The sequence below is a fragment of the Ambystoma mexicanum genome, chromosome 6q (assembly GCF_040938575.1).
Source record: "Ambystoma mexicanum isolate Mex_15411 chromosome 6q, UKY_AmexF1_1, whole genome shotgun sequence".
Taxonomy (NCBI): Eukaryota; Metazoa; Chordata; class Amphibia; order Caudata; family Ambystomatidae; genus Ambystoma; species Ambystoma mexicanum.
Window position 1 is genome coordinate 1,035,877,632 of NC_090937.1, and position 25,998 is coordinate 1,035,903,629.

General features: G+C 46.9%; 1 protein-coding gene across 3 annotated transcripts in view; it reads left to right on the top strand.

Annotated features, from left to right (window-relative positions):
• The window catches only part of FGL1 (fibrinogen like 1), a 533,869-nt gene that overhangs the window by 176,436 nt on the left and 331,435 nt on the right, over positions 1 to 25,998 (top strand). For all 3 annotated transcript variants that reach the window (XM_069631565.1, XM_069631566.1, XM_069631567.1), the window contains exons 3-4: positions 4,389 to 4,572; positions 22,764 to 22,923. In XM_069631565.1, the coding sequence (XP_069487666.1) occupies positions 4,389 to 4,572; positions 22,764 to 22,923 (344 nt within the window). The remainder of the gene's footprint in view (positions 1 to 4,388; positions 4,573 to 22,763; positions 22,924 to 25,998) is intronic.

The window sequence follows — 25,998 nt, forward strand, 5'->3', positions numbered from 1 at the left end:
TCTAACAGCGTAATGCCCTAGTGATCCCCTCATGGTGCCATGCCGTTGGCCAAGCTTGACCGCACCACTCGCTCCCCAAAATGGCCCCAAATCCGTGTGACCCAGAGGAATCTGTGATTAGTTTGAGACCCCTGCCACCATGTAGCTCTTCTCTCCAGAGCAACACCCCATTGAAGTTGTCTAAGAAAGCATCCCATACCCTGAGGTCTTCCTTGACCTCTGCCCCAGACGGACATGTTGCCCCGTATGCTGTAGCCCCACTGTTTTAAGCGCAATGCCCCTAGCGAACTCCTTCCCTGCCGGGATGACCTTTCTGGCAAAATTAAGGTTGCCCGCCAGCGATTGGAGCTCCCTCGGGGTGGCTTTCTCCTTACCCCTCAACCCCTTGATTGTGTCTTTCAACTTCAGCACTTTATCCCTAGGCAGCCGGCACTCCCCCACAATCATATCGATCTCAATCCCCTGAAAGGTCAGACTTGTGGCCGGACCGTCCGTCTTCCCACTAGCCAGTGGAACCCCCATTTCATCCATCAATCCCTGAAATACTCCCATGAGTGACACGCATTCATCCATCCCTTGTTCACCGATAAGAAAGAAATCATCAAGGTAGTGCAACACACCCCCCACTGACGACTTTTGCCGTAACGCAAACTCCAGAAAGCTGCTGAATTTTTCAAAGTAGGCACATGAAATCACACAACCCATTGGCAAATAGTTATCATAGAAATAATCCTCTAGCACCTTGAAACCGAGCAAATGATAGCTGTCCTCGTGTATTGGCAACAGCCAGAACTCAGACTCTATGTCCGCCTTACCCATTAAAGCCCCTCTCCCTGTTGCCTTCACCATCTCTACTGTCTCATCAAATGACGCATAGTGCACCCTGCATTATTCCTCTGCTATACCATCATTCACAGATTCACTATCAGGGAAGGAAAGGTGCTGTATCAGTCTGTACTGCCCTTCCTCCTTTTTGGGCACCAGACCCAATGGTGATACCACAAACTTCTCCAAAGGAGGTGAAGCGAAAGGGCCTGCCACCCTCCCCAATTGCATTTCCTTTCCCACTTTTCTGAGCCAATACCTCAGGCATTGCCAATGCCGACTTTAGATTGCACGCCTCTTTGGACCCCACCGACCCGGTGAAAGGAATCCTAAACCCCCACCTAAAACCTTACCATAACATCTTAGCATCGCTACTGTCGTGATACATATTTAGAAAAGGAATCATGGCCTGCAATCATACTGGTGTGGGTAAATGATTTTTAATCATGCTTTGCTTTCTCCTTGGACCTGGCACTTCTCCGCTGCTTCCCTTGCCCGGCTGTGGAGCTGCGTCCCCCTGAGCCTTTTCCCTTTGTGCGCTTGAATCTACAAGCGTTGCCGAAGGTGCTCTTCCCTTCCGCAAATCCCCAGCATTCAGGCTGCTCTCCCTGGAAGCTGGAACGGTTGTTCCAGGAGGAGTTCCCTCGAAAGGACCCCCTGCTTCCGTGTGGGTAAGACCCTCTGTTTTTACCGTATTGTGGCTTCTCTCCCCGGACCTTTTCTCCCGGTGCCCGAGCAGGTACCTTCTTATCTATGTACCCGTCCACATCGAGTTCGTCCCAGGTCATGGCTGGCCAGACCTGCATCTTCATCCTAAACCCTCTATCATAGTTGAGCCAGGGATCCCCGCCATGTTTTAGTTATTGCTCATGAATATATTGCTCATTCGCAATCATTGCCACCCCATCCTGCGGGATTTTTTCTAACATGATGGTAGCATACATTCTAAACGCCCTCAACCAGTTGTGAATAGTGGGCTCCACCTTTGGCCTCTCTCTCTCTTTCTTCTCCCTCTCTCTCTCTGTTAGTTCCCTTAACCCTTCGGCCTGTGGGTTCCAACCCCACTAACACCAGAATTTCCAAGAATTCCTTCTGCCATACCCTCTCCTTCTACGCCAAGTGTATGTGCCATACCAATGTATTTACTGCAAGTCTTGGAGCAAAGCCAGGCATAGGCCTCCCATATACCGTAATATTGTTTGCCGTTCCCCCTTGAACCTGACTGGCTGCTGGTGTCACTACCGGCTGCATTCCCTGACCGGCCACCCCCCACGTGGGGTTCCCCGAAGTAAGCCCTGTTACTGTTGACCCTTGACTCCACCAAGATGGTCCTACCGCCTGAGGGACAGTCAGCGGAGGCCCACCTTGCACCAGCTGCCCCCCTCCTACTAGCTGACCTGTTCCTCGCACATGCACTTCCTGCCCCACCCCGCTTCTCTCGTGGCAAGGTCTCCCTTTGGATGTGAACTGCCTCTGCATTTCTACCTAACTAGTTAAATGCATTCACATTATTATATAACATCTGCCCATTGCTACCATTCCCCCACGCCCGCATACACTGCATGAACATACCTTTAACCATCTCTAAAGTGGTGGGGCCCTCTGCTGCTACCACCGGCGCTGTTGCGGCTACAACCTCCTGCACCCTCCCCTTTCCCTTAGGGGCCGCTGCTTTCTGTCTCCGGGAAGTTTCAACTTGTTGCCTACTGGCCTTAGCTCTCTCCGTCATAACCCTCTTCCGCTTGGATACTGGCTCCTCTTCCTCAATGACCTCCTCTTCCTCTTCTTCACCTTCTTCCTGTGAATGTACTTCCACCCAAGCCTCCTCGTTGGCACGTTGGCAGTTGGTGGGAACAATAGCGGTGAATCAGCCCTCTGATTGCGCCCAGCAACCTCTGCCCCCATTTGTGTCATGCCTGTCTGCAGCCATCCGTGCCATGGCAAGGAAGTCCTCCAGATCCTTCTGTGGACAAGCAAGGCTCCTGCCTTCTTGTGCCTCCATGCCTACTATTCCCTCTTCAGTTCAGGCCTCAGTCTTCCTTGCTAAGTTTTGCTGCTGTGCTTCTCCCCTCGAGACCGCTTTGCGCAGCTCACGGTAAAAATCCTGATGGCCTCTGCTGTAGGGTTTTCCCCTGCCGAGCCCACTTTGCGCAGCTTGCACCCTGTCCTCTGCCGGCTTGAGTTGTTTGCAGAGCCCTGCTATTCCCACCGCTAGTTAACACGTCCTAATACTGCAGTGTTCGTTGCGTCCCAAATGTTTCCCCAAGTCAAGCCTCTTTCTTTCACCGAGGCGACCCGCTCTATCCGCAGTTTCCCAAAGTTATTTGTGGCAAATCACCCAGGCGGCCCGGCACAGTTGTCCGCTCTGCTTAAACTTTTCCCCCAGAGTAATTTACTTTGCTCACCCTCTCTTCTGGGGTGAAAAGTTAATTGCTTGCTTTGTCTGTCTGATGCCGGCTGTTGCCCCCACAGTAATGCTGCCTGCACCTTACCCAGAAGCTGTTTCGCCCTGGGACCACCCCACGATCCTCACTGCACGTCGGCCGCGCTGCCCAGCTCTCTTCCGGGTGTTGTTCACCGTCTGCCGACGAGTGGCTGTTGGTACGCTCCTTCCTGCTCTTTACCTGCGCCCGCGCTGTTGTCCTCCTCACAGCCCGCCGATCCCTCACTGCTGGACCGCTCTCCAAACCACGCTGTTCCTCTCCTTTGCCGTGGCTCCTTCCGGCTTCTGCTGGGCTGCTCACCTACGAAAGCGGATGCTATGCTCCTGAACCCATCCGCGACCTGTCGGCTTCAACTGGTCCTCGAGCTGGTTGCTCCTGCTGCCCACAACGTCCTGTGATCCCTCACGGTGAAGGTATGCAACACGAAATCCTCCAAACGAAAACCAGCAAATGAAAACGAAATCCTCTTCCTAGTGGCGGGTGTCCTGCTGTTGGAAACTGCAAGTCCTTTCCCTCAGGACGCCTGCCGCTTATATGGGGCTTGCCCCACCCCTTCTATTGTTGCCCTTTGCGGGCTTTCCGAGCATTTTTGGCGCTCTTTGGGGATAATACCTCCCCCTTGCCCCGAGAAGGAAGGGGGAGGGTAGAGGAATGAGGCCTCTGCCCCGGTTATCGGGGTGCCTCCTCCATTTTGTGTGTATTTTTCCGTCGTCACCTTCAGCCGTGTTTAATTCCGCTGCAACATAATCACGTTACCCACACCTCCAGATTCCTGGGATATCCCCATATGTCTGCTCTTACCCTATCTATTATAGGTGTCCTTGGACGTTCTTGATATCGAACTTGCAGGTTGTTTGAAAATTTTTGATTAAGCAATACATATTTCTCGTAGTGCAATACTGACATGCTGCATACTACCGAGTTTATCTGACAAAACTTTCCAACTTGGACCTTGACCCGGACACTTGATCTTTGATCCTGGATTGATCTAGCTTGATCTGATGGGCTCTTGCATAGTGCATGGCTCTACTTGCACCATGTTGCACCTAAGCATGTTTGTCTCATCCCTTTGCACTTAACTGATCTGAAAGAAAGCATAAACAATGTTTATCCGCACAGACTCTAGAAAGCTGTCTACAAGAGCAACTGAGACTCCAAGCCCAGGTGAGACTGCTGGAGCATCGAATCAAGCAACAACACATGAAGGTCCAGGGCCTCTTGGAAGAAATGGAAATGCACCTGATCAAAATAAGCAACGAAAACAGCGTCATTGATCTGTCAGAGGAGAAGAGGCAGTACGCAGGTCAGGAACATTCCATTTTGTATGACTTGTTTCATGATTCATTGTATCATTTTATATTCTCTGTCCAGCCCAATGGTCTGCAACATTTGGCTTTCCAGATGTTTTAGACTACAAATCCCGTGACCCCTAGATAGGATAGTCAATGGTAAAGAATTGTGGGAGTTGCAGTCCAAAACATCCCGTGGCTGTCGCCACATGTGAAATCACATATAAATGTGTGCCCCACAGAGGCTTTATTTTAATTTCGGTCACTAATAAACTGTTTACTGCTCCATTTTACTTTTCATGTTTCCTACATTATGTGCAGGACAACTGTCTCGCAGCACATTATTTGATGTATTAATTTATACATTTTGTATCCAAAGTATTGAAAACAGACACAAACATTTGTATATATAAAAATAAATCGAAGAACAAACAGACAACTATGTAGTTCAGTCTGGTAAATGTAGTTCAAGAGAGAAATAGGTCTATAGTTCCAGCACTTCAAAGTACCCCTCCTTTTTGGATGCACCTTGTTGCAAAGATTCCGGTTTACACTTTCAAAACAGAATCTCATTGAAAACATTTCAGAAGATTGACACTAAATAGTTGCATAGATTCACATAAAAATCAGTAGGAATCATGTCCAGATCTGGCGTGTTACCATTATACAGCCACTTTATGACTTGTCTCAACTCTGTGGTCATGAAAGGCCATTCGCACCCAAGAAAGGCGTTCTGACCAATCAAATTCCGCCTTTCCCTGGTGGGATTCTGCATTCACCGCCCATAGTGGTTCGAAAGAAAAAGCAAAAAACCATGGCCGCCGCAATTTAAATAGAAATGGGACTAGGTCCCTTTTCAGATGACGGCAGCCATTTTGGAACAGTTTTTCCATGGCCGCAGTAATCCGAAAAGGGACCTATCCTTTTTCTATTTTTATGGCAGCTGCCATTTTTTTGTCATTTTATTCCCATTCCGATGGGAGTTGGGCTCGAACAGAGCTCATCTTCCATTGGAAGGGAAAAAATGAAAACGAAATCCCGGGGTGCGAAAGGCTTTCACGTCTCGGCTGGGGTGCGGACACAGGGTTTAACGGCCCACCACCTGAGCTGGGACACTCACTTTGCTCAGGCCTACAAAGCCCAGGCTGGCGGGCCGTTAAACCCTGTGTCCGCCCCCAGGCGGGGCGTGAAAGCCATATTCCAGTTTTATCCCCTCTAAGTATCTCCTCATCAAGGCATCCAGAATCTCTATGTCGTTGGAATAGATCCTAGGTCACTGTAGATGTCTCTAAATTGCTTAGAAATCCCCAAGGCTCTTCCACTCATAATGCCAGTGCCGTCCTCTGAGGCTAACACAAGTCTACATTCCTCTATCTTCTTTAATCCGTGGGCTAACAATGCACTAACCTTTTTTGCCATAGTCCCAGGATAAGTGTTTCATTTTCCCCAACAGATTATCAGATTTTCTGGTCAAATGCTCATTGTGAGCAGCGTTTACTCTTGCCAGCCCTAGTAAGTCTTTGCCCCCTTTTCCAATTTACATAGTGGCTCTTCTACATTATTTTCTTCATTGTCCCTCTTATTTTACATTGTTGTCAGCACACTGAGTACCCTATCCATGAAGAACATATTTTTCTTGTTCCTAGTGAGTCCCAGTGTGACAACAGATCCTTCAGTTTCTTCACAGTAATATATCATATCTATAGCCAGACTATCTATAATTGTCGTGTCCAAAAAAAGGAAACATATCGCCTCCAATTTCATTTGGGTAGAGGTTCCCACCCAGCTAAAGTATGTCTGCCAGAATATTACGTGTTCTGATATGCAAATACCTACTATATCTTCCAAACCAACATTTAAGCAATAATCCCAGAGCGGGGAGTCGGGGGACATTACCAAGTCAGGTAATGCCCCCCCCTGGCAAGGGGATTATTGCTATTAGTACCCAGTGGGGGGTGCCAGCCTCTCAGCCAATGAGATGGTCCGGAACGAGGGGTTACCAGATGGTAATCGCGCCAGCCCTGATGCCTCCTCACGGCTGGAGGCTGCCATTTTCCCCTGCCAGGGAATGAGGTAAACGGTCTCCCCATCCCTCATCCCTCCATCCACAGATTTCCCTCCCCGCCCTCCACCCCCACTTACCTTCTTTTCTATCCATTTCGGGAGCAGACGCAGTGGGAACACTTCTGTCCCTAGCGCGTCTGCTCCCGATCTGCTACAGGCCGCCATGGAAAGGAAGAAGGGACTACATGTTCTCTTCTTTCCATGGCGGCCATTTTTTTGTTTACTTTTTCCTATTTTTTGAATGCCCACCATGGAAAGGGAGAAGGGACTACATGTAATCCCTTCTCCCTTTCCATGGTGGCCCTTTTGTTTGTTTACTTCTGAAAATAATTTTCAATGGCCGCTATGGAAATGGAAAAGCAGGGTTTGTTTTCTTCCTTTTCAACATGCCAGAGCGTTTCACAAAGGAAGAAAGAAGCTTATGAAGAATAGAGCACTAGACAGTGAAAGGCAATCAATCCTGGAGTAGATCAAATCAGCTCCTTAAAAAAGTATGGTCACCTTCCTTTTGGTGAAGCTCTCGCCAACACTCTGCAAGATCAAATCCCATCACCAGCCTACTATATGCATTTATACCTTGTCATCCGATCCACTACCTAAAGATGAAGTTCGATTCAATGGTTACATTAAAATCTCCACTTAAAATGTTGTCATATGTGCCCCCATCAATTGCATACCTCTCACAAGGGTGTTGAATAGGGCCTTATTCTTACTGTTAGCCATGTAAACATTCCCAAGATTAGAAGTATATCCATCTCTTCATTATTTTTAAGTGTCCTTGGGACCTTGCACGCATTGCTTTATTGGCCACAACAGAAACTACTGTTGACTTATCACAGTATGTGCTGGGAAGTAGCCTGACAAAGCAGCCCTTTGTAATAAGGCCTAAATCACCCTCTAACAAATGGGTCTCCTGTAATAAAAACATCATTGGCTTTATATTTCCTCAGCTTTGACAAAACCGTCTTCCTCTTTGTTACAGATGACCTAAAGAACACGCCAACTATGTGATGACTCAAGGAATTTTATTAAATGTTTTGCAGGGTGCTAAGGGACATCCCTCACTTTCTCATCTAGACAAAGCAGTTTCCTCCCTAAACCTGGAGTCCTTACTCCCCAGGTTAGTATTAGTATCTAAAGATTATTGTCCCCTATTACCCAAGTTCTGGCTCTCTGTCAATGAGGTTCCTAAAGGCAATCACGTTATCTGTGTCCCTCCATGACTTCCTAGACTGGACTTGCACTATCATTGATATTATTTCCCAAGGGTTGTAGGGTTGTGTCTTTCAGGCACTCAAGCCCCACTCTCTCTTCTTCCTCTCACCCTGGTGGTCCTCTCCCTATCTCTCACTGTTCTCACACGCCCCTTCTGCTACTTTCCTCCTTCCAACTCCACCCCTCCTTCACTCATAGTACCTTATCCTTCTGACACTCCGGTGCATCTCTCTCCTTCTATCCCCTACCTCCACCCTCCAATATTACTCTCCCCTGCCCTACTCTCTGCTCCCTCCACTAATACTCTCCCCTCTCCACTACACCACTACTCTCCCCTCTCCACTAAATTACTACTCTCCCCTCTCCACTAGTACTCCTCCTACTTATATACACCTTTTCACTCCCTCCGTTACCTTTCATTCACTCTCTACACTTTCTTTCACACTCTAACTCACCCACTTTACACGCACACTGACAACACAGTATCACTTGCTCTCACCAATCTATATTTAATAATTTCTACAACATGTCTCCACGGTCCAATCCACTGCGCTTCCTGCTTCTGTTTCTGCCACCTCCTCCTCCTTTGACCTCACCTGAACAGCCCACACCTTCCTATCCTTCTTATCCACCCCCTACTCCTCCCATTTGCCTTCTAGTACTAGCCAATTTTGTCCTGACTCCCCCGCTTGGGAGGTGTCACAAGTACCAAAACACATAAAAAGGGGGCTAAACCGTGCCCATTTCTTCCAGGCAGAGCCGCTGTGCTGGAAATATGGCAGCCCATTTTGGAGAGTGCTTTTGGTTCATGTTAGGGGACCATGTTGTGGCGAAATCCATGATAAATTAACAACATTCTTGGTTTCTGTTAGGAGGTTGCTCCACGGCAAGTCAGTGATAGTTTGTTTCAAGTAGCTCTGGTGCAGCTGTTAGAGTATGGTGTACACCGGTGTTGGGGGGTGGGGAGTGGTGCGTGGAGTTCCTGGTGGCTGTGCAGGCTCTCTGTCATTTCATTCAGCAGGGCTGTCGCTCCCTGCTGTCCACAGAAGTATGATGACTGGAGTCTGATGAAATGCTCTGGTGGGTCGCTGTTTTGTGAATGGTCTCCCTGGCTGCATCTTGATGTTGTCTGAAACGAAAAGAAAGAAACTGGCCAGCATTGTTGTGAGGAGGTGTGGAGTGGTCCACAGTGGTATGGTTGAAATACATACAGGCATTTAGGGAGGGGACAGTAACTGGCTGAGACCTTTCCCCCTCTGGACTCCACATCGGCAGGCTTCCCATCCTAGGCTGAAAGGGGTCCCCATCCCCTCTTGACAGTGTCCCATTACTGACCTTGTCACATCTGGATGGAGACATTTCAACCTTTTACATTCCACCTTACTATCTTTGTAGTCATATCACTGTATTCCGACTGCAAACCGACATTTTGCATCAAGATGTTACCTTCAAATACAGTGATGTATTCCCCAAGAACCTGAACAATACAATTGTAAACATATGAGTGTAAGCAAATGTGACATAGAGACAGAAGCAGTTTACTCGAGGACAAATCAGTGCAATCAGAGCCAGCAACTTTATTAGCAGAACAAACGAGAACCCCTTCCCACTCAGCCCTTACCCCCTGCCCCCCGCCGAGCCTCCACCCCAAATCTAACAATGGGCCTCATTACTCTGAAAAAGTATTTTGCCCACCGTTGCATATACGGGAAGCTGGGTGAATGCGCCCCCCTATCCAGCAACATGTAAAGCATTGAGCTCCTACCCTTAAGCCTAATGTCCAATATCATCGGTTCCAGGTCCATATGTGGCTGAGTCCCGGCCGTACGGACCTGAGGATTCGAGTTCCAGTGCCTCACTTCAAATAGTAAAAGCGTTTGTTTTCGGGGAGACGCCACTTCATCTTACAGTCAGTGAAAGTGAGGAGAGTCCACGAAGAATAAAATTGGGAAAGTTCCACAAATCCGTCATCAGTCAATTGTCTGAAGAGATTCCTCTGCATTCCAGGCGAAATCCCCAGGCTACATAATGACAGTGAACATGGGCACAGACAACACCCCACTGGCCATTGTCTGATAGCTTTGTCCCAATAAAATAGAGAGGTTTGTGTGGAGGGCAGGAGTGTGCTCAGGGAATTTCTCAGGGCCCTATCAACAAAAGGGAGGACCTGCAGAGACAATTTATTGGCGGATTGTTCTATCTCCGCCCAGGGGGTCGAGATAGTAGTGTAACCCCAGATTTTTATATGAGACAGGTGGACTGCCATTTTGTCTCTCATTGGTGTTGTGGCTGAGTAGAATGGGGAATGGAATGGAATGAGGAGAAGAGAAGGGTGAAGGGAGTAGGGAAGTTAGTTATGATGTAGGAATAAAGGAGGTTAGACATGAATGCTGTCTCATGTCATCATTTAATGGAAGTACATCAAGTATAATGGTATAAAGGATAAACACAACAATTGGATGAGGGAAGCCAAAGCCTCTATTGAACTGGTTTATGAGGATGGCTTTGCTAACTCTCAGTTTGTGGCCCTGCCAATCGAAATGTAACATCTGAGTGAGAAGGGTCTGTATAGGTTGGATTGGATCTTGGTGGGAAGGTCTGAAACCATATACAATACGCTTGGGATCAATTTAATTTTAATGGTTGTTATGCGGCCATACATTCTCTGAGGAGCAGGGGGATGTTGGTGTGGTGAAGTGCCCCATAGATGGGGTGATTTTGATACCCAAGTAGGACGTTCACCCCCTTTGATTAGCTATAGTTTAATTAGAACCCAGAGGTGAGCTAGAGGGATTTGAGTTCTCGCAGGACTGAGTGTGAGACGTGTTTATCATTGACAGCAGAATTGGGGGGCTAAATGGAACCTTGCCAGAGGGTGCTCAGGTGGGCCCTTGGTGAAGTTGACTCCGGTGGGACCGTGATGGCGTGGGCTCAGGTGGGACCTTGGTGAAGGAGGCGCGGGTAAGACCCAATCAATAACTTTAGATGGCCCCTCCAGAGCTAAAGCCGGCCCTGCACATAGTCTGAATATTTTGCAGTTCAAAAATCCTGATAGTTTTGACAAAGGGAACGGCCTTTCTCTCCCACCCCATACCCACTCTCTCTACCTACCCCACACCAACCCCCTCTCTATCTAGCAGCACCAACCCCACTCCCACTCTCACTACTCCCACGGACCCCATCCCATTATATGTGCTGGATGGGTTATGCTTGGGCTATTTTGGGCTACATTTGACAGGTCCTCCCGAGGCTGATGTGTTTGTTACGCTCACCTGGCTCCCACAGGGGCGTCGATCTGAACTGGACAGCTGCGGTCTCCACCAATGTGACGCGTAGTGCCGAGATGACGGACTGGACTGGCCCACCTAGCTTCCTTTGCTTGGCCCGTAGGAATATTCTTCTGATGGTTTGGAAAGATGAGCTCTCCATCCTGCATTGAGCGCAGGGGTGCGTAGATAACCAGTTACTTCACTGGCTCGAAGGAATTGGTGAGTTCCAGAACAATATTGACTCTGAGATTCCCGGCAAGATGCCGTAAGTATGTAGTTCGTAAGAGTTCAAATGTCTGACTTTCACTCTTGTCCGATTCCTTGCAGGTTGCAGCTTGACCCTAAAGAAGAGTTCCTTGTGGCAACCGGTAGTATTCAGGTAAGGATTTGTATTATCCAACACAGTTCGATAAAATAATGTCAATATGTAACCTGTTGCTTTCTCCCTTATTCAGGTGCTGAGAGAAAGTATGAAGTCTCGGGGAATAATGCCTCCGGCGGTAAAATCAGGTAAGTCTATTGTGGTGAGGAGGTTTCCCCTTGTTTGTCCCTTTGTTTCACCTTGCTGTCCTTTTGTTTCCCCTTAGGGGCCGGGGTTTGGCGAGGATGCTGTGGAAGCTGCGCCGACCCGTGAAGAGGAATAGTACCCCCAGTGGTAAAATCAGGTAAGTCTATGGGGGGTTAACTAATATCGTCTCTGTGTATTCCCTTGGCTCACCTTGCTATTTTTGTCTTCCCCTTTAGGTGCCGGAGTGCGGCGGGAACATGCAGAAGGATGCGGTGGAATGTGAAGATGCTGCGAAGGCCGGTGAGTTCAGCGCGGCGCTGAAGCAGGCGAGGCGACGCGCATAAAATAACTTCTTTCTTCCAGCTTGAAGGCACGATGGATCGGGAATTCAAGTAAGGATCAAAGGTATTGCTCTTGTTCTAACCTTTTCTCCTTCTTTCTCCCTTTTTCTAGGAGCTCCAGACTCGAGACGGGCGTGGCAGAAGACTGGATGCAGACTTGCAGGCATGGTGAGCGTTATGCTGCTGGAAGCCTCCAAAGTAGTCGCAGGTAAGTATTCCTCCCCAGGCTCACCCGAGTAAAAAAATAGTCCCTAGGTAAAGTAGTCCCTTCCAAGCCTCTTTAGGCTTGGAGCTCTTGCAGCATGGTCTGCATCAGGTGAGTTTGCAGCATGGTCTGCATCAGGTAAGCTTTAATCTATGAGCCTGGCGCCATAGGCGCCAGGACTGCACCCAAATAGCCCCTAGTAGGGGTTATTGGGCTTGCTTAGAATAATTTGATGCCTGCTTCTGGGGTTGCTGGACTTGGTCTGGGTCCCCGGGGGTAGGCATAACGACAGTGTTGTTCATGTTTCCTACCCCCTACCAACTACCTACCACTCAGCCACCCCACCCCTCTCTCTATGCCCAAGCACCCACCCTACCCCCACTCGCTCTACTCCCACCCACCATACCCCCACTATCTCTATTCCCAGCCACCCTACCTTCATTTACTTTACCCTCCCCCACCGACCCCCACTCTCTCTCCCAACCCCCACTCTCTCTGCATGGATATGTGTGCATGCCTTGGAACCCCTTTTTCTGTGCCATTGTTTACCAGCATCTCTCTTGGCCAGGTTTCTCGCTTACTAATCTTTCAGGTGGTACCTGGGAGGTAGCAACAAACCGAAGAACTCGGACTACAAGTACCCACAAAGCACCTAATGGACAAGGCCCGGCCTGGAACTGGAGGAATGGAATGGCTACTCAAATGACAATGGGATGGGTTTTCCCCTTCAGGAACCGAATCAGAGACCAAACGCCCACTACAGACTGCCAATGCATGCTATATGGGAGCAACAAGACTGGAACCAGCAGAGAGTGACACAGCCCTATGGGAGACCAGGGGACCTTCCCCTTGAACATACTTGGTATAGGAGTGAACCAAGAACAAGACTGCATGGCTGGATGGAAGGAAATAGAGACTGCAAAGGGGGCAGGACTATAGGCCCCTATGAAGACTTCTTGGGGAAATCTCAGCCCGCATGAGTAGCTCAGACAGAGACTGGCCCAGTAGAGGCCCTGTAGCCCCATCCACAAGTCTCTCCTGGGCCCAACGTAATGTGTCTAAAGACTCCATTGTGTCCACAGAACCATCATGTACAGCATTATGTTGCATAGTGCATAGTGCAAAGCATATGCTCCTGGTAGCAAAAGTCTCTTAGTAGGCAACATTTCCAGGCTGTCCTTGAGATCTAGGCTGCTTCACAGCACGTTATTTGTTTCTTAATTGCCATTTGTAATGTGCTCAAGCAAAACAAGTTTACTACATAGCGCAAGGAAACCTGCATCAGGCGTAAGGCGCAGCGTAAAGAGGAGGAGAAGAGGAGAGTATTTAGCTGTGCCTGCCTTTAGGGCCCATCAGGGCATCTACAGGCCTTATCATTGACCTTTCTGCAGTTCTGTGTTGTGGTGGAATAGTTCATAAAGAAACTAAATAGACCTGCTTCGTTTTTTTCTGCAAATCTGCTTCTTTCATTTCGTTACATTCAGTCTTCAGTGTATTTGCCACGTTTCCATGGGAATTTAAGTCCCGCCACTTTTCTTTCCGCCATGACTCCAGGTTAGATAATTAATGTTCTGCTTGCTTTACATTGCTCAATACTTTCCTCAACTTTTCCCAGAGTTGCCAGCACAACTAATCCTCGTTTTCCTTCTTACTTTGTTCCAGAAGAACTCCACTCTCTTTCTTCTGTAACTTGGTTGCTCTTGGGAATTCTTCTGGACAACCTTGCAATATACCCCTTTTACATATATGGTGAGTTCTTCCTTGAGCAGCCTTACTTGCTTTGGGCTTCACTACACTCCTAGATTCGAGGGCCACTCAATGTTCTTACCAGCTTTTGAATCGATACCTCTCAGGGATCTCGTTTTTGCTTCAAGTGCCTTGACTAATTCTTAGAATGTCTCCAGTCTGAGTGCCTCTTGGGTTCAAAGGCACTCTCTTTGTCCAAGTACATTTGCAGGTTCTCAGCACCTATTAGAGGCTTCCTACCAGTTTTAAGGTTCTATGTTTTCTCCAGACTTGCCAGCACCACATGGGACATGTGCTTTTGAAGACTTCTTGACACCCATTGTTGAAGTGCTCATCTGAGCTTCTCAGCAGCGCATTAGTCAAGTGCTCATCAGCACATCTCATCACCTCTTACTGTCACATGCTCATCCTAGCTTCCCAGCACTGCTCCAGTCAACTGCTCTGCACGATTACACTGCGCATCTCATTCATCATGGGACCCCTGAACTTCTCAGTGCCTCTTCAAACAGGTGCTCCTCAAATCTTCTCAGCACCTTTTAGGTGCTTGTCCTGACTTCTCGACACCTTTTATGGTCGTCTGTTCTTCACCGGTGTCTCCACAACACTTTGGCTCAAACTGGCAAAACTCCCATCTTGGCGTCCTTTCACCAGCCCCAGGCAATGAAGAACAACCCTGTGTCTCCACAGACTAGCATTTGTTTCCACCTGACCTGGCTATTCCTGTTCCCTGCCCTGCAGTAGGCTGTCTTCCTCTGACTCTGAACCTTACTGTGGGGGCTGATAAAAACTTGTGTCAGCCATTGTGTTCTTCCCTCTCCTTTCAGAAGTGTCTGTGTATCCACCACGGCCCTATCCTCCTTGTGAGTTCTCTCCACAGCATGTGGGTAAGAGGGTCTGTTTAAATATGTGCACACAAACTCTGGTGATGTAAGACTCTGGCAAAGGGACATCTCCCAAGCCCACTCTGTCCCACTTCAAATGACCCCTTAGCCTAACTTTCCCAGCAATACCACATACTAATGGACATATGTAAGCTGTGCACATGCTAATGCTGGCCTTAGACACTCTACATATATATTGTTTATGTTTTCTCCCCGTTTCTGTTCATTTTCATTTCCCTCACGACCGCACGGTTAACTCTCAACAACTCAACCAATGCATGTTGTAAAGACACCCTACATAGGGACCGCCCCCACTTTCAGCAATGTAGCCTCTGTATGTCATCTCTGGTAGAAAGGGCATCTTTTCTGCATAATAAACACTAATAAAAGATACAAATGTAACCTGTCCCATCTCTGTTAGAACCCCCGTGGTAGCTTAATCTGAACCCTCTTTCCTTCTCCGCTTCACCCCTTCCCTATCCTTTCCTCCACAGACTATGGTCTGGATGCCGCGAGTGGGGCCATAATACACCAACGTCCAGACAAGCCTCTGCACTTTGAAACTACTACGCTGGTGATTTGGGGCAGTACAACAGATGTCTAACATAACATATTCCAGGGTGTTTGGAAGTAAGCTCAGCTGCTTTCCCCTCCTAGGGAAATCTTTCCTGAAGGCAGCCGACCTATGCAGAAACAGCACCCCGCTTTTGGTCTAATGTAGCTTTCTGAGGCGGGCATTTTTTTCCTAGGAATTACACAACATGCTGCAGTGTCTTAAAGCGCTAGGAAGCAAATGGAATTCATGTCAGCACCGTAAAAAGCACAAAGCAAAAAAACAATTCCATATTCGGTTAGCCACCATTTCTTTCAAGTGATTGGACAGGCCTTGGTTCACAGCTCAATCATATGTCAGAGCGGAAATGGACCCCCGCATGTTTTCTTGCAGGCAGGATACAACACCTAGAGATGAAAGGGAGGGGCAATTTGCCCCAGCGGCGAAGTTAGTAGATTGGTTATGGGTGGAGTCCTCTTCCCCTTATTTCTGGGCCAATTCTCCACTTATGTTCCCCATTCTCATTTCATCAGCTGGATGCAGAGGAGCCTTCATCAAACTGGAGTGGGAGCTGTTGTGTGTGTGTGTGTGGTCATGGGGGTTGGTGCTGTGCTTGGGTGGGGGCGATTGTGTGTTTATCACAACATATTCCTCGTTATTGGGTGTTTCTAACCCTCCTTTGGATTAACCTTGTTCCCTCAGCTCTCCCTCCAGGCACCCACTCCAGTGTCTTCTCTGGGGCACGATGCCTTTGGGGTGCTGTTTTGCTAGATAGCATCAATATTGGTCTGGTATTGTAAGCTATGCCATATGTATGACTAAAGTCTTCCTAGCATGATCCTCCGTGAGCCAGAAACGTACTCACATCACTCGTACATTTCATACAAAAGAGTGCCAGACTTTCACTGCATACAGAAGGAGAGACTTTCGAAACTTTCCTCTCTACTTATCCTGTTTGTCTCCATTTACATTGGCCTTTCACACGGTCTATTGTGGGCTTGCCCACTTTTGCCCACTAGGGTTGCCAGTGGCAGAATTACTGCTTTGGAGTTTGTTTTGTGGAAGAAATGAAAAGTACTCACAGGCAAAAAGGTTACATGCGTTAAAATCCATGAAGCCGCGATTTTTTGTAAAGGCGACATTTTTGCAGCGATTTTATTACTGCATACCGGCAATAATAGCCGACAGTCCACTTGAGCACATTCCCAGCCCATTACATAGTCAGACACTGCTTATAGTAATAGCTATTTTTCTTTCAAAAACAACACTCAAAACTTTGATTACAAATTATTTAATGGTTAATCAAATTACCTTTAACAAAATGCACATAACACACAGTCAAATACAGTAAAATATAATTTCAAAACATTTCATAATTCATAAAATTCAAAGCAGGAGTTAAAAGAAGATTCTTTAAATCTATCATGATAAAAACAATCAATATTTTCAGGAGGTTACATCATTGCTTTTGTTTAAAAAAAATGGGGCAATGTTATATAATAAAGAAAGGGGGAAAAGGTGAAGAAAAGAGGAAAGGGGAGGAAGGAAAAGGGACACTCCAAGCCGTTAGTCATGTCTTCTTACACTTCTCACTCAACACAATTATTATTCACAGGTGACTTTCATTCCAGGGGGCTTACATCTTCAAGGTGCACGCTTTTTACAAATCCCACAATTGCAGTCACAAGTGAGGTAGTTCTCCCAGCTAAACAATCTTTCCAAAACCTATCCTCCCACTCTGGGTGCTCATAGTGTGCACATTTGCCGAAATAACAATGCTGCTTTGCGCCCGAGGGCGGGCAAATGACCAGTAAATGATTTCGAGATTCCACAGAGTCCCCCAGTTTACAAAATCTACACTCTGTGTTCTCACTTTGAGTGAGGCCGTATCTCAGCTTGATTTGGTTGGTAGGGAGCAAATTCCACCTGACGTTCGGGAAATGCTTTTTGACTGCTCTATTTGCATCGATGGTGAGAGCTGGAGCTACAATGCCCCAACTTGTGTGGTTATACTGAAGATCCTCTAAAGACTCAACCCCGTGAAATTTCTCCAGAATCGGAATACAGTCCTCATCATTTTCTTACCCCCATGATGTTTATGAGGTCATCCTACCACAGCCTCAGGGAGTTCAACTGGCATGTGCAAAATGACACAAACTCTCTTAAAAATTCCACATTGGCTGATTGAGTTGGAGTTTACAGGTCTTTATATAATGAGTTATCTATACGACAGGCTATGTTACGATATAATGACAGAATTCTCCACTTGCTCTGGCAGTAAGGGAGTTAAGGCTCAATTCATATTGTATCGCTGCCAGAGGGAGGGAGGTCTGAATACCAAAGACCTTGCACCACATTAAGACTTCCAACACAGGAAGCAGGTCAGTCGCCAGAGAAGGTGCACTTCAAAACCGTAAAGCAACTTCGCAACAATCTTCCCTTCATGAAATCACACGGTACACCTCAGCCGACAGGGCAGTTGCCCCGCTTCACAACCACTCCCGTACCTGAAATGTATGAGGTTTGGCTAGAATGGGAATCCCAAGATACATAAATTGCGCGATCATCTCCAGGGGTTCTGATAAAACATGCCATTGGAATGTAATAGATCTTTTTTTCACAGTACATTGCATGACCTTAGACCTATGCAGATTTACCACCAGGAAATGATGGCTAACCTTTTTTCAGAAAAGCAGTAATGAGACGCTGGAAGCTAATCTCTGTACAATCAAAGATGAGAAAGTGGTCAGTGAAGCTCAACCATGTGACGGCAAGATCCTTTATTTTGGGAGACACTGACGCTACTGGGTCCAGATATTCACCCAGATCTGCCATGTACAGGTTGAAAAGACAGTGGGCCAGAATGCACCCTTGTCTAACACCTCTGGACAAGGCTCCACTCTGATTGAGTCTCACCCGTATCACTGAATGTTCATGCAATCCTATGATGAACCTTAGGAGGCCTTGTGGAATTCCCCAATGCTGCAACTTCGACCACAGAAGCTTCCTGTTAACTGCTTCAAATACTGCACTCCGGTCAAGGGCGACAATGAAAACCGACTCATATTTTTTAGACCAGGCAAGGGACTGAACGCATTTCAATATAAAACCATTCAGTGTGGTAGACATATGCTTCTTAAACCCGTCCTGCCACTTCTTTAGGATTCCGGATTCATTTGCCCATTGTTCCAAATGTTGTAGCAGATAGGCTACAAAAACCTTTCTATCAGCATCTAATATAACAATTGGTATTTAATTGTGTGGCTTTGTAATGGCGCTTTGGTCTGTATAAAAAAATACACGAAGGAGCGGTGGAGCAGGCCCTGAAGCAATGTACTGGCTCTGCTCGCTTTTTCCAGTGCGTTGCACTTGCCAGCAGGGCCGCCTTAGGGGCAGCAGCGCCCTGGGCAAATTGCCCTGCCCCTTCCCCCACGCGCCCCTAGTCAACATCAACATGGGGCAGGCCAGGAAGTGTCACTTTTATTTTTTTAAACCTCCTCGCTCCGGCGAGGAGGTAATGCTACGGATAGGGTGCATGAGCACCCAATTGTTCTTAAATGTGCTCCGCTGCCGTGGGCGCATTGACTAACAATGAGGCGCCTGCCACATCTTCTGCCATTATGCCAGCTCAGGGCAGCCCCTGAAAGACTCCCCGAGCTGGCGTGGTAGGGGCTAATGGCGCCCTGGGGGGCGGCTCGCCCCCCCCCTAAGGCCGGGCCTGCTTGCTTGCCAGGGAACAACGCTTAATGTTCCAGTCTATCTTGTGGCACATGCCCAAAGTGATTCTGCCTCCCACGTGCAGCCCTTTTTTAATCTTGCTGCCCCATGACTTGCTGAACAGTTGGGAAAACCAAGAGTCGAGCAGCAGATCAAGCATGTAAAGGAATGTGTTTGCATGCATGCTTGTGTGTTTTAATTGTTATGTAATGTGTGTATGCGTTTGTGTGTACAAATGTTTCAATTAGTGTGCATGCATGCAAGTGTGTGCATGTTAAGTGTGACCTGGAAGGGCTTCCAAGGGTGGTGACTGAATCCCTTCCCTCTCTCTGGCTCTACTTCTAGGTGGAGGGCTCCATTTAAGGCAACCTCAACCTCTGGCTGCCGGTACCCCCCATTTTGGCGTGCCCTGTTTGGCGCAGGACAATTCAGCGCGGCCAGTTCACCGTGGTCAGTCCGGTGGGGGGAGGGTGGGGGTGGTTGGGCACCAGCATGTTTCGGCACGGGAGAAAGCACCACACCACCCACTGTTTGCTCCAAGTCAACAGTAGCCTTTCACAGTCTTACATAATTGGCGTGCAAAACAGTTAATGCTTAACTAGGTGCGCTGAGTAACTTCTGAAAAATTGCTCTTCATCTCTCTCTGTAAGGAAAGTTGCAAACTGGCATTGAGCAGTGCACATTGATAGTGAATCCGCAGTGTACCCCATCGTACACCAGTTCTTTGCCATCTTAAGGAAACCCAATTTCACTTCTTAAAACGTAGCGACTTTGGTTATTGAATGCTTATTGCAATATTTTATTAGGTCTATGTGACGTTTGATATGAATTGCTGAAAATCTAATAAAGAGAATTTAAAAAAAAGAAAAAAAAACGAGAAAAAAAAACGTAGTGACTAATGTTTAAATAAAACGTTTCCTGGAAAAAATATGTGCGTTGTGCGTCCCGTCCTCCTTTGAATATCCAACGCGTGTTACTTGTCATGAATAAGTGACCTGCGGCCAGACCTCATTAACCAGGCAAGACAATCCATGGTGTATCCAGTGTCTGCTCACATTTTCCATTTCCACCCCAAGGAACAGTGTGCACCTAACCGGCCGCGCTGCCCCGGCTGCGCCAAACCGGCTCCTGCGGCGCAACGTCCGCGCCAAATCAACGCACATCTAACTGGTTTCACCAAAATGTCCTGCTCCGCTGGCTGGGGACGATTGATACTAATGGTGTCACTTCACTGCTACCCAGAAGCCCAGAGCTAAATTCTCCATAAATCCAGTCGCTCAGCCTATTCCTGTTTTACTTCTAGTTACTTTCTATCTTAGTTTGAAATTGACTTCAGGCCAGAATGTGCATCCTCTTTACTTGGTTTCCAGTCGGCATGGATTTGACTAATCTAGCTTCTTGTTTCGGCCTCCTGTCATTGATGCAAGGAGACCCTTGTTATGGTTTCATTACTTCCCGTCAGACAGGATCAATTTGGCTTCTTCAGTTTGTCAGCTTTGAGGGTCGGGTTAACCCTGAGGGTTTGGCTTCTTTGGTTTCTTGATTTCTTTTCTTTTTGTCAGCTGCGTCTCAGCACCTTTTTGTGTAGCTTTGTGTTGTTCACACGCTTTTCCTGCAGCTGTCCTAGTCTTCTCCCAAGTACCCTTTATCTCACTGCTTTTGCCTTCTGTCTTTTTCACCCGATTAAGGGCTTCACCAAAAAGTGTGGAATGTATTCTGCTCTTTCCTTCTATACAGTAAGGTAAACACCTTGAAGGTCATTTCATAAGACCTCGAAAACTGCACGGAATAGAACTGTTACATTTGCACTTAAGCGCAAAAAAGCCCCCTCAAGGCATTTTTAATTATTTGCACTATGCATTGCAAAAAGGAGTAAAAAGCAGGTGGAATCGCCTGTACACCTTAATTTTGCACTTCACAGTTCGAATTGCTGCCTGCTAGTTATACATAGCCGACAAGATTCATAATGGATTCCTATGGAATCCACCTACTTTAAGAAGGTGTAAAAAGCAGGCAGATTCCATAGGAACCCAATGCATTTCCAACAGCATCAAAATCAGATGCAGGCTGTAATGCATGTGGCTTTGCATGGCAGAGCAGATGGGGTTGGTGGTAGCTGTATTTTTCACTCCACGCGCCCGCTCAGCCATACACACCAGGGGCATTCTCATGTGATGTATAAAGCATGTGTAAAAGTTGTATGCATTCGTTTTACACTTTTACGTTACGCCATACACAAAATGATCCTTTGCTTTGCCAAGGCTCTGGGAGACGGCAGAAGATTGCATCAGCTAGGGGACATTTCCATTGCTTGTCTTATGTGTGTATCGGTGTAGACTGCCTATGGCAGACACCCCTTCAGAGTCCTGGCTTCGAATCCCGGACTAGGTAGAAGGAAACGGCATATCAGTGAATATGTAGGCAAGACATTTAAAACAGTTACGAGTCCTTTGTTGAGGCTGGAGCACACCCTGTTATGACTCCTCACTCATTTGTTTTGCTGTGGAAGTTAATGCACTGCAATTCCTTTTTTGAACACAATAATATGAATTCTCAGCTTGGTAGCGGTACAGCACACATAGTAGAAGCGCCTGTGAACACCCATTGAACCTGTGGCAGTAACACTAGCATTTCCATGTGCACAATGTGGACTCTTCCTAAAAACCACACATCACTGGGCGTTACACAAGCCCTGCTGCTCCAACGGATGGACCCAAACCTTCCACTGACCGCTAGTGGCCTCAATGGTTAATTTTATCTGCAGTAACAACAGGAAAAAAAGTATTCCCTGTAATTACTCTTCATGGGTTTCTTGCATCTCTAGACATGCTCTTCCCCAATTGCAGTGTGTATTTTGTGTAAAGGTCTTCCAGATGTGAACCAAAATTGTAACCTTTCACATTTTGTCAAACAAAGCTTGTTTCATTGTAAAATGTCCGTGCCCAGTTTTCTCGCGACATGTGTCAGTTTCAGTGTTTTTACATGTGTCAGTTTCAGTGTTTTTATGTAAATAAAGTACATTTGTCTCCCAATTTGACGCTTCACTCGCTCCATTTTCCTACGTCCTAGTTCTTGGGCTTTGCCACGGCATGGTATGAATATTCCCAGTCTCCACCGCGCTGTCCCGCGGAGACGACCCATAGTTACCTGTTATGCTCTATAATATTGTCAGTAATAAGTGGATTCAGTTAAAAAAACATCAATTCAAATTATGAAGCATTCAAGTTATAAACAACTGTTAACAGATTAGCTCTAGTTATTTAATTATCCTATAGAATAGGACACCAAAAAGGTAAAATATAAAACGCTAAGATTTCATACACAGCCTACAGCTTAAAATCAGTTATTCCGATATTACTGCAAACACAGAAAACAGAGCAGCCACTCGGATTCACATCTGGGAAATCGATTGGGATATTCAGACTCAAGGACACATTTACGTGGGCAAATGTGGCGTTCAGCCAATGTAAGATTACTTCCGAGGCTGCACAGCTGGGAAAGATATTTGAAACTCACTGTATTTACATATCCTGGCTCCTATTTTTGGAAAGTTCTGCCTGTATGGCCTACGGTAGGAACAGGAAATTCACGTCTTCCATTTATTGTATTAAGCTTATGCACGTGATTCTGTACCCCTGTATCTTTTTGAGTGCCAGAGATGGAGATTGAGTAACTATTATTAATAGGCTACATTTGGTAATTGCAGACTGTGCAGAGATCTACAACAATGGCCACCGACGCAGCGGATTCTACAAGATGAAGCCTCTCCAGAGCCGCAGTGCCTTCCAAGCCTTCTGCGACATGTCCGAGGGCGGAGGATGGACCGTTTTCCAGAGGCGCTCTGATGGCAGCCAGCCATTCGACAGGTGAGTAGACTCAGTGACCAGAAGCTTGTGCTTCAATAGTCCACCATGGTTGGCCAAAATCATCCCAGGAGACTGTGGGGTGGCCGAGCATGGCTTGCACCACATGCTGGCTAATCAGGGTTACCACAGTCCTCCGGTTTGCACCAATGGCCCCATATTGAAGCAGATTTGTTTTGGTTAATAGCCCCACCAAGTGACTTAAAACGAATGCTGCCTACCATGTGTGCTGCTCACCTTAATTGTACAGCACTCAGTTGCGTTCTAGCTAGGTTCACACTGTATAAATCACCCAACACCATACATGAATACATGCATACAATGCTGTGTAGAGAAGGGGATACATCATTCGAGGATGGATACACTTCAGCAGTGCTTTGGACAGGTTTCACCCTCTCCACACCCATGCTGTTGGCCTGTCACCAGCACCAGCAGGTGCTTTTCTCTAATGCATATTCCTTATAGGGAAGCGGCGTGTGCATCAAGTGTCAAACTGCCACAAATGGCTGTATGAGGGTGCTTCAAAGCTGTGCTCACTTCATTTGCAACCCCCAATTGAGAGTGTGGTTTGCTGGGCCGCACCCCAAACGGAATGGTGCACACTCACTCCATTGCCATTGTTGAGCTCCCTTTTGATAACAAAATGCATAAGAAGAAAGGACCTTAGCAACTGTGTTTGCACGCTTTCCACTTTCCTTCGACCTCATGAGCTGCCTTCCCCCTTATAAAAGTGTTGGCGTGGCCAATGCTGTTTGTTAAAGTTTGATGCATATCCTTAAGAGGGTGAGAAAGGCAGTGCTGTAAAACTATGCCGTAGTAACACATATCGCGCACACAATTGCCAAAACATCATGTACAGTAGCAAGCAATATGCACTACACATAAGTTATGATCATTATATCTTCTTCTGGGGGGACAAGAATGCAGACATTTTCCTTCTCCATTCATTTCATGAACAAGTTGACAACTGTTTGATAGATTGATGGTAAGAATGACAACCAACACACCAGAGTCTCACCATGAACCCCACATCTCCATGACTACACGAGCATCCCCATAGTCAACAAACAATTTGGTTCAATAAAAGGTATAGCAGGACCCATCAGTGTTTCCTCAATCAAAATACCATAGACGGAAATGACATACAAGCCGCCCCAGGTTAATGCAATCTTTGGGCATGTTTGCCTTTTCAGGACCACAACCCTTGTATGATCACTGGCCCCTTACTCCCTCATTGACCACTGTGACAATTCTGACAACTGGGCACCTTCTCAAATCTTGGTCCAGGCCTTGTTGCTTGCAGAACATATGGAGCTTTAATTATCTCAGTACACCACCAGGTTCCTCGTACTGTTCAGAAATTTGAGACATGTATATTGTGTTTATTACAAAATAAAGAGTGGTACTGAGGTTAATATATTTTAGAAGTCTTCATTGGGTAATGTCATAGCTGGGCCGTGGCCCTGCTATCCACAAATATAGAAAACTTGCGGCTTCCTCCCCATTTAGTTGAACAATACAAACATGTTAATTGCAGGCTTACACTATTGTGGACTAAAACGTGGTTTCTAGAGATAAATCTTATGTTCTCCAAGGGAATATTTTTATTGGCATTCGTGCATTTACTAATATTACAATTAAAATGAACCCTGTTTGCTGACTCTGTCATCTCTATGCTGCCATTATATGAGCTCTTTGTCTCTATAAATGTATGTTTAATAATAAGCATTGCTGCAAATCCGATACACCCTGCCCTTATTTCATTTTCTTTTGCTGTGACTGCCTTCTTTAGGCATTTATTTATTTATTTATTTTACATGTGTACAGCACACCGAACCCGTAGCCATCTGGGCTCCATACTTGACGGGCTAAGGCCGGGTTCCACTACATCATTCTACACTCCTCTCTCCCCCCTTCCACCAATCTAACTTTCCTCATGGCAGCATCCCATCTGGGGAAAATGGAGTAGTAGAGCACAACATCCAGTGGGGTGCCTTTGTTGTGCATAGTTGCTCCTTACTCCATCTCTTCTTCTACTCTTCTCATTACCTGTATGTCTACTGAGGCCCAGGCAATCAACTCTGCTGCCCTGTTTTCATAGCTCAGCCCTCCCTTATATTTCCACACCATTGCTACATTCCTACCCACCAAATCAGTCCCACATCAATATAACTTAGCCTCAGAGGCATACACGTCATGCTAGTTTCTTTATTCATTAACCCTTGAATACATACATGCAGGCTGTCCACGGTTGTGCATCCACTAGCTCTATGCATGCGCCTTTCTCCCATTGGTCTTTGCCCTTTAAAGACACCCCATTGAGACACAGAAGGCTATAAACAGAGAGGATCTTCTATCCTAACTCAGGTCTAGTATTGCTTCCTCCAGCCCAGTGACTTATAGGGTATCAGGGAAATCCACATGGCCATCCAGGGGAGGCCAGCATGGTGGAGGAATTGCTCATTTGGCAATTCATAGTTTACTGACAGATCTTCAATTTATTCAGACTGGAGTTTGGAAAAGAAATTAACCATTCTCAAACCTCCATGTTGCATTTGGTGTCACATACATGGGAACTTTCATGAACAAATGTTGTACCCCGAATCTTGCTTGAATAATGAAAGGAGCTCCTACACGACCTACTAGTCCTTGCCCATACGTCTGCGATACAGGTCCATGCACATCACCACCTTCTTTCAAATAAGATCCACCTGGCGCATTATGCCATACGAGGCATTCCCAAATAGAACCGTGGCAGTCATCGCCCTGCTACTGGCCAGGCTACATCAGCCTGTATGTAGGCCTTGTGGGATAGTTGATAAAACATGTACAAAGAGTGCAAACCACAGCAGTTAGACCCTCCCCCCCCCCCAAGACAGGAAAGAGGGGAACACATCATTCCATCTCTCCAAACCCTCCACTGGCTCCCAGTGGAATACAGAATCTTATTAAAAACCCTCTATGTCACCCCTGCACCTTCCATGGCACACACCCAGAATCCAGCAAGGGGAAAATCATCCACTATGCGCCCATGTGGACATTCTCATCCAGCAGCGCAGCCCTACAGAAACCTTGTTA